Source organism: Schistocerca serialis, chromosome 7 (assembly GCF_023864345.2).
Source record: "Schistocerca serialis cubense isolate TAMUIC-IGC-003099 chromosome 7, iqSchSeri2.2, whole genome shotgun sequence".
Classification (NCBI taxonomy): domain Eukaryota; kingdom Metazoa; phylum Arthropoda; class Insecta; order Orthoptera; family Acrididae; genus Schistocerca; species Schistocerca serialis.
Genome location: NC_064644.1, coordinates 423,086,545 through 423,098,610, shown reverse-complemented (window position 1 = coordinate 423,098,610; position 12,066 = coordinate 423,086,545). Strand labels below are relative to the sequence as shown.

At 38.5% G+C, this 12,066-nt stretch overlaps 1 protein-coding gene across 2 annotated transcripts in view; it reads right to left on the bottom strand.

The window, feature by feature from the left end:
- LOC126412235 (centrosomal protein of 135 kDa-like) overlaps positions 1-12,066 on the bottom strand; it is a 368,271-nt gene that overhangs the window by 271,427 nt on the left and 84,778 nt on the right. For both annotated transcript variants that reach the window (XM_050081725.1, XM_050081726.1), the window contains one exon: positions 583-854. In XM_050081725.1, coding sequence (XP_049937682.1) covers positions 583-854 — 272 coding nt within the window. The remainder of the gene's footprint in view (positions 1-582; positions 855-12,066) is intronic.

Below are 12,066 nucleotides of genomic sequence, written 5' to 3'. Positions count from 1 at the left end.
TCAAATAAAACTTACATGACAATATCATGAAAAGGAAAGTTGCCATGCACCATATAGTGGAGATGCTGAGTCGCAGATAGGACAATAACAATATGATGCAAATAAAATATTTATTACAGAAAATATGCTGAATTAATGCAACATTAAGTTTCGTTATGATTGGATGAGTGATGTATCCAGGAAGCAAAGTTATGCTAAACATTAAAATAAATAAAAACTTTAATACAAAAACCAAATTTTCAGTTGTCTATGATAGTGCCCAAAATAAAATGAGAGTGGTAAAAGTTCAAACTTAACATATACTTGAGAAGACAATAAAGATGAAAAATGTGATACAGACATTGTATATTATACTGTTCTTGAGAAACAACAAAATCTGCCTTTTTTAATAGAATTTGATGGTTTACACAATCAAAGGCCTTTGAGAAATCACAGAAAATACCTCCTGTCGACAGCTTCCAAAATTTGATCTCTGACATAGGTACTTTGAATGATGGCCACTGCTGTAAGGAAAATTCACTGGTATGCTACCCTTCTCTAGCAACTAAATTAATTTCTTTTAAATATATTAACATTACTTACCTGTGCCAACTCTGACTCAGTTGCCCCATTAGACTTTGTCTTTCGAAGTGGCTCCTGTTCTGTGCGCCAAACATTATCCGCCCTTAAATTAGCGGCATCTCTTTCGGCAGCCATCCTTTGTGTTGGTCCACCATTTGTAGATGATGAACTTCTTTCATCTGGTGACACTTCTCTTCCTGATGGGGCTTGTCTGTTCTCAAACTCAATCAACTTTTGTCTGATACTTGCATTCTCCTTATTGATTCGATCAATTTCTTTATTCAGATCATGTTCTAAATGGAAAGAGGAACTAAAGGTACTAAATGGCTATTAGGGAAACAGCCAAAAACTTTATGACTATAACAATCAAAAACAGTTTTATTAGTATTCCACGAAGGAAAGTTATCACCAAAATAAAACTATAATCATATAAACACTGGAGGAAAACTGCATACAAAGCAAAGAAAATGTAACAAAAATGCTAATAATTGGAATTGGAGGTTCTTTCCTCTGCTGTAAGAGGAAAAGAGAACTGAGAAACTGTACTCTTTAATTGTTAAACATTACGAGGTCAAAAGGTTATAGGTAATGGAGATTCTGCAGGACTGAACAACAGGTAATTTGATGAAGTACCCTAAAAAAGATAAACAAATATCCAGTCACATACTAAAGACATTTCAAAGTGGTGCAAGATCCCCTTTCCCCCCACATTTCTAGTCTGATGTGCCTCCTTTGCCTCAGGATCCATCAATAAGCCTATTACCTCCAATCATTCTCCCTCATTTTTCCAGATGAAGGACCTCTGGTTCAGAAAGACACCATTTTCTGCACATTTGGTTCATGTTTACTTTTGTTACCTAATATGTAAAAGATTTAATTTTAGTTTCTTATGCTTTATTATCTGTATAGAAAATAGCTGAAATAGAAAAAAAATAATAAAATATTTTAAGGCATTTAAAACTCAACAGAAGGAAAATCAGGAGAGCAAAACAGAAACAAAAGCTTGTGGTCACAAAAGTAATTGCACACCTCTACTGCTTAATAGGTGTAAGTAATACTAACCACTTTCTCTTTTAAAGTATTAACATGACAATGGTATTTTATCTGGAAACTAAAATATGATTAATACAGAAAAACCTATGCCACATTTTGGGATTTTGGATACCCACATGGTAAGATGAAAAGGTAGCAGACTGCTAAGACACAAATGCGTGTGCACAACACAACTGAGAAGAAATGAAGTCCTGTACAGAATACACACAAAAATGAAATGTAAAAGTTGAGAGTAATGATAAATTAGGCTCAAACAGCAATTAATGTAACATGATCATTTTTGAGGTTTCTAGTCTCATCTTCAGTTGTACATGTAAACAGTTCCCACATCTTGACAAGGACTTTACATTGTTGATGGAACTATGGCAACAAAGTGTCATATGGTAAATTGAGAACATGAATAAATTTGCCTCAATACAAAGTATAGTGAAGCTGTAATTAATGACCACCTAATGGATCTTTGTGGGAAAAGTGTAAAGTCATAAAAAATAGTTGTGGTTTTGGTGCCAAGAATTTGATAAATGCTGAACAGGTGTGTGAAAAAAGTGAATGTTAGGGCGATCAAACATACTGAAATATCATTGACTCAGCTAGGCACTAATGTAGTGTACAATTCAGAGTGTTACTATTGTTGTTGTTGTGGTCTTCAGTCCTGAGACTGGTTTGATGCAGCTCTCCATGCTACTCTATCCTGTGCAAGCTTTTTCATCTCCCAGTACCTACTGCAACCTACATCCTTCTGAATCTGCTTAGTGTATTCATCTCTTGGTCTCCCTCTACGATTTTTACCCTCCACGCTCCCCTCCAATACTAAATTGGTGATCCCTTGATGCCTCAGAACATGTCCTACCAACCGATCCCTTCTTCTGGTCAAGTTGTGCCACAAACTTCTCTTCTCCCCAATCCTATTCAATACTTCCTCATTAGTTATGTGATCTACCCATCTAATCTTCAGCATTCTTCTGTAGCACCACATTTCGAAAGCTTCTATTCTCTTCTTGTCCAAACTATTTATCGTCCATGTTTCACTTCCATACATGGCTACACTCCATACGAATACTTTCAGAAATGACTTCCTGACACTTAAATCAATACTGGATGTTAACAAATTTCTCTTCTTCAGAAACGCTTTCCTTGCCATTGCCAGCCTACATTTTATATCCTCTCTACTTCGACCATCATCAGTTATTTTGCTCCCCAAATAGCAAAACTCCTTTACTACTTTAAGTGCCTCATTTCCTAATCTAATTCCCTCAGCATCACCTGACTTAATTAGACTACATTCCATTATCTTTGTTTTGCTTTTGTTGATGTTCATCTTATATCCTCCTTTCAAGACACTGTCCATTCCATTCAACTGCTCTTCCAAGTCCTTTGCTGTCTCTGACAGAATTACAATGTCATCGGCGAACCTCAAAGTTTTTATTTCTTCTCCATGAATTTTAATACCTACTCCGAATTTTTCTTTTGTTTCCTTTACTGCTTGCTCAATATACAGATTGAACAACATCGGGGAGAGGCTACAACCCTGTCTTACACCCTTCCCAACCACTGCTTCCCTTTCATGTCCCTCGACTCTTATAACTGCCATCTGCTTTCTGTACAAATTGTAAATAGCCTTTCGCTCCCTGTATTTTACCCCTGCCACCTTTAGAATTTGAAAGAGAGTATTCCAGTTAACATTGTCAAAAGCTTTCTCTAAGTCTACAAATGCTAGAAACGTAGGTTTGCCTTTCCTTAATCTTTCTTTTAAGATAAGTCGTAAGGTCAGTATTGCCTCACGTGTTCCAGTGTTTCTACGGAATCCAAACTGATCTTCCCCGAGGTTGGCTTCTACTAGTTTTTCCATTCGTCTGTAAAGAATTCGTGTTAGTATTTTGCAGCTGTGACTTATTAAGCTGATAGTTCGGTAATTTTCACATCTGTCAACACCTGCTTTCTTTGGGATTGGAATTATTATATTCTTCTTGAAGTCTGAGGGTATTTCGCCTGTTTCATACATCTTGCTCACCAGATGGTAGAGTTTTGTCAGGACTGGCTCTCCCACGGCTGTCAGTAGTTCCAATGGAATATTGTCTACTCCGGGGGCCTTGTTTCGACTCAGGTCTTTCAGTGCTCTGTCAAACTCTTCACGCAGTATCATATCTCCCATTTCATCTTCATCTACATCCTCTTCCATTTCCATAATATTGTCCTCAAGTACATCGCCCTTGTATAGACCCTCTATATACTCCTTCCACCTTTCTGCTTTCCCTTCTTTGCTTAGAACTGGGTTTCCATCTGAGCTCTTGATATTCATACAAGTCGTTCTCTTATCTCCAAAGGTCTCTTTAATTTTCCTGTAGGCGGTATCTATCTTACCCCTAGTGAGATAGGCCTCTACATCCTTACATTTGTCCTCTAGCCATCCCTGCTTAGCCATTTTGCACTTCCTGTCGATCTCATTTTTGAGACGTTTGTATTCCTTTTTGCCTGTTTCACTTACTGCATTTTTATATTTTCTCCTTTCATCAATTAAATTCAATATTTCTTCTGTTACCCAAGGATTTCTACTAGCCCTCGTCTTTTTACCTACTTGATCCTCTGCTGCCTTCACTACTTCATCCCTCAAAGCTACCCATTCTTCTTCTACTGTATTTATTTCCCCCATTCCTGTCAATTGCTCCCTTATGCTCTCCCTGAATCTCTGTACAACCTCTGGTTCTTTTAGTTTATCCAGGTCCCATCTCCTAAAATTCCCACCTTTTTGCAATTTCTTCAGTTTTAATCTACAGGTCATAACCAATAGATTGTGGTCAGAGTCCACATCTGCCCCTGGAAATGTCTTACAATTTAAAACCTGGTTCCTAAATCTCTGTCTTACCATTATATAATCTATCTGATACCTTTTAGTATCTCCAGGGTTCTTCCATGTATATAACCTTCTTTCATGATTCTTAAACCAAGTGTTAGCTATGATTATGTTGTGCTCTGTGCAAAATTCTACCAGGCGGCTTCCTCTTTCATTTCTGTCCCCCAATCCATATTCACCTACTATGTTTCCTTCTCTCCCTTTTCCTACACTCGAATTCCAGTCACCCATGACTATTAAATTTTCGTCTCCCTTCACAATCTGAATAATTTCTTTTATTTCATCATACATTTCTTCAATTTCTTCGTCATCTGCAGAGCTAGTTGGCATATAAACTTGTACTACTGTAGTAGGTGTGGGCTTCGTATCTATCTTGGCCACAATAATGCGTTCACTATGCTGTTTGTAGTAGCTTACCCGCATTCCTATTTTCCTATTCATTATTAAACCTACTCCTGCATTACCCCTATTTGATTTTGTGTTTATAACCCTGTAGTCACCTGACCAGAAGTCTTGTTCCTCCTGCCACCGAACTTCACTAATTCCCACTATATCTAACTGCAACCTATCCATTTCCCTTTTTAAATTTTCTAACCTACCTGCCCGATTAAGGGATCTGACATTCCACGCTCCGATCCGTAGAACTCCAGTTTTCTTTCTCCTGATAACTATAGTACATGATATTTGTGGTTTTTCATAATCAAAAGTTTGTCTCTCCAAGAGTTTGGTGTTTTAATGTGCTATTAGGTAGTGAAAACATTTCTGATACAAATAAGAAGATGTATGACGTTTTTAAAAAAATACTTTCTGCAAATGTGAATGTTAATAATGTAAGTTAAAACAGGCAAGCAATGAATATGTCATTGTTCAATGGTGTATAAATGTGTAATTTACATTTTCTTAGAAGTCCAGATTGCACGTAAAAAAAAAGTGTGTAGGTGAGTATTAAGTCACTTACAAGTGCAAAATTTTGCATAGCAAAGTGTAGAGGTCCAATGTAAAAAAAATAAAAGAGTAAGAATAAATTGGGCTCAAACAGGAATTAAATGTTCCGCAGAATGATCAGTAATTTATGTCTGTCATAAAGAAGTAAATTTTACAAAAGCTTATGAGGGCATTAATTACTGATGGAAATACTAAATTATTTATCACTTAAAAACTTTTTTAAAAGTTGTTCCTGTATAATAAAATTAATTGCAATTGATTTTATAACTAAGGGACGAGATGTAAAAGGGTGGAAAAAAATATGGATACACCAAAAATCAATACATTACCATGCCTAGTATGGTGTAGGAAACCTGCAAACCAAAACAGCTTCTTCCAGTCGTCTTGAGATGGATAAATACAAGTCTAGTTTTCAAGGCAATCTTATACCATTCCTCCAGCAAAATTGTGGGAAATTCAGGTAACAATGATCATGCACTCTTCTCCGCAAAGCAGACCACAAATACTCAGTAATACTGAGATTTGGTGGCTGTGGTGGTCAGGGGAAATGCAACAATTCATCCTCACCCTCACAAACCCAGTCCTGTATGATGCAAGCTGTGTGAACAGGGTCCCTGGCATCTTTGAACACAGCATCACGATGGCAGACGAACATTGTATCGCAGGATGGACACGATTACCCAAACTGGTCACATAATCCTTGGCAGTAATGCAACCTTGTAGAGCAACCATGGAATACCATGATATGGCTGCCCAAAGCATCACTGAACTCCTACCACATTTCACGCTTGAGATGTAAACTCAGCCAAGAGGTGGAAATAGTGTGAACAAGACTCATCAAACCAAATGATATTCTTCCATTGCTCAATAGTCTAGGTTTTAAGGCTTCACCACCATGTTGTCCTATTATGGGCATTTGCACAATTGAGTCGTTTTGGAATCCCAGTTCGTCGTGCAATGCCTTTTTGTCATAATCTCTTGTCTTTTTGTCATGATCATCTTCTATGACTACCCACCATGATCACTCAACACACACTTTTCTCTGTGTCAGTGGATGGTGTTTTTCTGCTTTCTCTGCATATGGTACAAATTTTTGATGAGGTGCCTCTTCAAACACTAAACACTGTGACTACCTTGGTTACAGAAGCTCCCACCGTAATAGCACAGGCAATTTGACCTCATTCACATTCTCTTTGCCCCTATGTAATGTAGCTGGGATTCCAAAACCACTCAGTTGTGCAAATGCCCATAATAGGAAAACATGGTGCATACAACACTGTTCTGAGCATGACTAACACTTGCAAGGTATGGAGGATGTTGCACCAGTGCTGTTCATGGTCAAACAATACAGCTTAACCTTCAGACTTGGCTAACACCTCCATTTATATCAAAGCACACATTTTTTGTTGCATTCCACATTTTTGTCCAACCTCTGTGTTAACTGTTGAAAATTTATAAACTGATACGTGGCAACAGCTGAATAGTCTGTCTTTGTTTTTGTCTCAGGGTTTCGTCATGATTGATGGCTTACAAATAATATACTACATCAAATGAAAAAAGTGTGTTTTAACTACAGTGACAGAAAAAACAGCACCACTTAGAAAGAGCTGTGTGACGTACACGAAAGTTAGTATGCCTTTTTCTACACCTCAAAGATAAAGTCTACTCAAATTTCACACCAGTCGCATAAGAGTGGTGCTAGTAGTGTTACTACTAGGATGCGAATCAGGTTTGCTTTAAATACATAGTGTAATGCTCATGGGCATCCGTTACTCTTGACACTGGACGTGGCGAGTTGATGTTAATCAAGAACACCTTTGTGGTGACAAAGGCAGCATTATCAACACCTCAATCAACACCTCACTGAGTTTGAATGATGTCGTATAATAGGGCTATGAGAAGCTGGATGTTTCTTCTGTGATACTACAGGAAGACTTGGCAGGAACAAAGCCACTGTATATGTTGCTCCAGCAGTGGTCACGTGAATGTACAGTCGCAAGAAGACAGGGCTCCAGATGGCCTCGTGGCACTACCGAGAGGGAAGACCATTGTGTTCAGCGTATGGCTTAGGCACTCCATACAGCATCTGCAGAAGCAATCTGAGCAGCAGTTGAACTACAGTGACACCAAGAACAGTTACAATTCAGTTACTTCAAGGACAGCTCTGAGCCAGACACTCTGTAACATTCTTTCCACTTACCCTAAACCACCGCTATTTGCAACTTCATTGGTGTCAAGGGAGAGTACATTGGAGCTCTGTTGCTAGTTCTGCATCTGTGTCATTGATGACCATGTGCTAGTTCAGGGCAGACCAATTGGGGGCCTGCAACCAACCTGTCTGCATGCTATACACTTTGGACCTGTATCTGAAGTTATGGTCTGCGATGCGATTTCATATGACAGCAGGAGCACTCTTGTGGTTATCCCATTCACCCTGACTGCAAATTTGTAGGTCAATCTGGTGATTTGACCTGTTGTGCTGCCATTCATGAACAGCATTCCATAAGGTGTTTTCCAACAGGATAACGCTCAACCACATACCGTTGTTGTAACCAAACATGCTCTACAGAGTGTTGACTTGTTGCCTTGACCTCCTCAGTCATCAGATCTGTCTCTAATTGAGCACATATGGGACACCATCGTACGATAACTACTGTGTCATCCACAAACAGCATTAAGCATCCCTGTATTGACTGACCAAGTGCAACAGGCATGGAACGCCATCCCAAAAACTGACATCCGGCACCCGCACAACACAATGCATGCACATTTGCATTTTTGGATTCGACATTCTGGCAGTTACACCAGTTATTAATGTACCAGCATTTCACATTTGCAATGACTTAACTCACACTTACATTAACCGGTGGTCTTGCAATGTTAATCATTTAAATATGTTATCTACACAAATGTATTTCTGAAGTTTCATTACTCTACATTAAATACTTTTTGGTGTTGTGATTTTTTTTCCCATGAGGGTATTTATCAATTCGAGGACTAACGAAGTAATTTCGAAGCTAAGTAATATTTGTGTGATTTTACGTATTGCAATATTCAGTAATTGGGTAGTACATTACAACATCCACAGCAGAATTTCTTAACACCGACCTAGAAACCAATGAAAATGCAGATGCAAAACTTTTCGTATAATTTGAGTCTGATTCTCAGCCATACTAATATATTATTTACAAATACTACTTGCCATGATTTAGTGTTTGCAATGGAGTATTTAAACATACAGCAATCTGTGGACAAAGTATTAGGCCTTTTATAATCTATTATCTGTGCTATTTCCATTTTGAGTTTACTCCTGATCCAAAGACAAACTGACCTCCACTTCCTGTTCAGTCACTACCGTATCAGTGAAACATTAGTGTGGAACATATCTTCATTGACTATTTTCTCTAGAATGTCCACAAAATAATTTGCAATAAGAAAAATAAAGTGAACAATACACTGCTTTCTGTTAAAATTCTAACTCATAGACAGATAGAAAACAATGGAAATTTAAATCATTCTGCATAGTAGGAAGAGTAAATGATCAAACTTGGTGGTGATTTCAGGCTATGCAATGTGTGGAATTTGGTACAAGAGATGCCACTTGTGACGACAACAATACCTCTAAAATGGATGAGCATCAAGTCGAATTGAGCTTGCATGACAAACAAGGGTATGTCACGTCATGCTGCTTAAACTCTTAACTTAAGAGTTCATCAATGCTAATGGCTGACATGTGATGGCATGGCATTTTCTCAGAGACCCTTAGATTTATGTCTTCAGTCATTGAATGATCTGGAGAAAGTGGTGGCCAATGCAAGAGTCAAACACACTTCGTATTGAGGTAGTCAGAACAGCACAGGCAATATGTGGTCTTAAGTTATCTTGTTGTTAAGATAACATCTTTAAGAACTCTAAGATAGTGCATATACACTGACCTTAAAGCACAAATGTAGACGTTCTTGTCCAAATTACCAGCTATGTGAACCAGAGGTGATTATGTTCTGCCCTAAATGGTGCCCCATACCATCAAATGGGCCCATATAATGACATACCATCAAATGGGCCCATATAATGAAGTCAAATGAATTCTGGCATTTTTTGTTCTCCTCAGACCCTCCACATGTTGTGATGCTGCATGCAGAATTGGAACTTGTTTGTAAAGATGAGGAGCACCATTTCTGTATCCAGCATTATCACAGGGTGCACAACTCAGCACACACCTCTCTCTTGCCATGGCAAGGGAAGCCACAACAATGATCGCCACACTGGCAGTTCCTGGTGCTCCAGATGGTACATCTACAGACATACCTGCAAGCTAACATACGGTGTGTAGCGGATGGCACCCTGTACCATCACTAGTAATTTCCTTTCCTGTTCCATTCACGAACATAACAAGGGAAAAATGTTTGTGTGTATCTCTACAAGCCCTAATTTCTCATATATCATTTTCATGGCCTTACATGAAATGTATGTTTTCAGCAGTAGAATCATTCTGCAGTCAACTTCAAATGCCAGTTCTCTAAATTTTCTCAATACTGTTCCTCAAAAATAATGTTTCTTTCCCTCCAGGGATTCCTATTTGAGTTCATGATGCATCTTCATAGCATTTGCATGTTGTTTGAACCTACCAGTAACAAACCCAGCAGCCTGCCTCTGAATTGCTTCAATGTCTTTCTTTAATCCAAGCTAGTATGGATCCAAAACACTTGAATAATACTCAAGAATAGGTCGCACTAGTGTTCTATATTCAGTGTCCAGTGCAAATGAACCTCATTTTCCTAAAATTAACAAATAAACCAAAGTTGACTTTCACTTTCCCTACCATAATCCCCACATGCTAGTTCCATTTCATATCGCACTGCTATGTTACACACAGATATTTAGACGACATGACTGTGTCAAGTAGGACAGGACTAATGCCTTATCTGAATATTATGAATTTGTTTTTCCTACTCATACACATTAACTTAAATTTTTCTACGCTTAGAGCTAGCTGACATTCAACACGCCAACTAGAAACTTTGTCTAAGTCATCTTGTATCTTCCTACAGTCACTCAATTTCAGCACCTTCCTGTACACAGCATCAGCAGCAAACAACTGCAGACTCCTGTCCATCATGCCTGCATATCATTTCTGTATATAGCACTCATATCAAACTTCCCTGGGGCACTCCTGACAATACACTTTTCTCTGATGAACATTCACCACTGAGGACAACATACTGGGTTCTATTACTTAAGAAGTCTTGAGCCACTCACTTAGCTAGGAACCTATTCCATATGCCGGTACCCTCATTTAGAGTCTGCAGGGAGGTACCATCTCTAACAATATGGAATCTGCCTGTTGCCCTTCAACCATAGTTTCCACTGTGCAACGTGAGAAAAGGGCAAGCTGAGTTTTTCACGAGTTATGCTTTCTAAAATCATACTGATTCATGGACATAAGCTTCATGGTCTCAAGAAAACTACTTATACTGGAACTAAGGATATGTTCCAGGATTCTGCAGCAAACCAATGTTAGAGTAATTTTGCAGGTCCCTTCTTTTACCCTTCTTCTATGCAGGAGGCATCTGCACTTTTTTCCAGTAGCTTGGGACTGCACACTAGGTGAGAGATTCTTGATAAATGCAAGTTAAGTAAGGGGCTGGTGCCATGGAGTATTCTTAGTACAATCGAACTGGAATCCTATTGGTACGTGGTGCTTTATTTGTTTTCAACTTTTTCAAGTTGTTTCTCTACATTAGGGATGCTTATTACTATGTCATCCATATGGGAGTCAGTCTGATGGTCAAAAGATGGTATGTCCACACAATTCTCCCATGTGAACTATTTCTTAAATGCGAAATTTAAAACTTCGTTAATGAGTGACTGGATGGAAGCCTTATACCCACTTAGCAATTATACATAGGACCTGGATTTTCTCTGGATCTCAGCCAGATCTTTTGTTAAGGTATGGCAGTGGTAGTAGTTGTAAGCTTTGCACAAAGCACAGATGTTAACACCCCTACTAACCTGTGCCTATCATCATATGCGCATTCTCTTTTGAACCGAAAGTCAACAGTCTTTGCTTACTCAGCATTTTTGGAATTTCACTGCTAAACGACGGTGGATCTTTCTGTCCTTAATCCACCTGCTAGGCACATTCTTGTCCAGAGGATGATTTACAATCTGTTTAACTTTGAGCAGATTCCTCTATGTCCATCATTTTGGAATTAAACAATGTCAATTCATTGACTAAGTGAACTGTTAACGTCTGTTTATCTGCTCTTTCTAGGAGAAATATTCTCCTAGCCTTCTTGACTGATTTATTACCTTTTGTAATCATAGTCGCTATACTGACACTGTCAATAAGGTAGAGCCTGTTTGTAGATACAAGATATTTCCATTCTGTTTAGGCTGCTGAACTAGCTGTTCAAGACCATTTTCAGAAAACATGTTCAAAAGTACTTCATAAGCCTGTCAGTTTGCAGCCCCAGCAACAAATCCATTACTTTACCAGTCCATATTAGTTTAGTTAAAAATCACTTCCAACCATCACCGTTAAAATCTCTTCCAACTAGCACTGCACACTACAGAGCTGCTAACTGTCAGCTTTCTTTGAATGACTCTGGAACTACCATAGTGGAATCAGATGGCTGGTAAAAAATCCAACAATT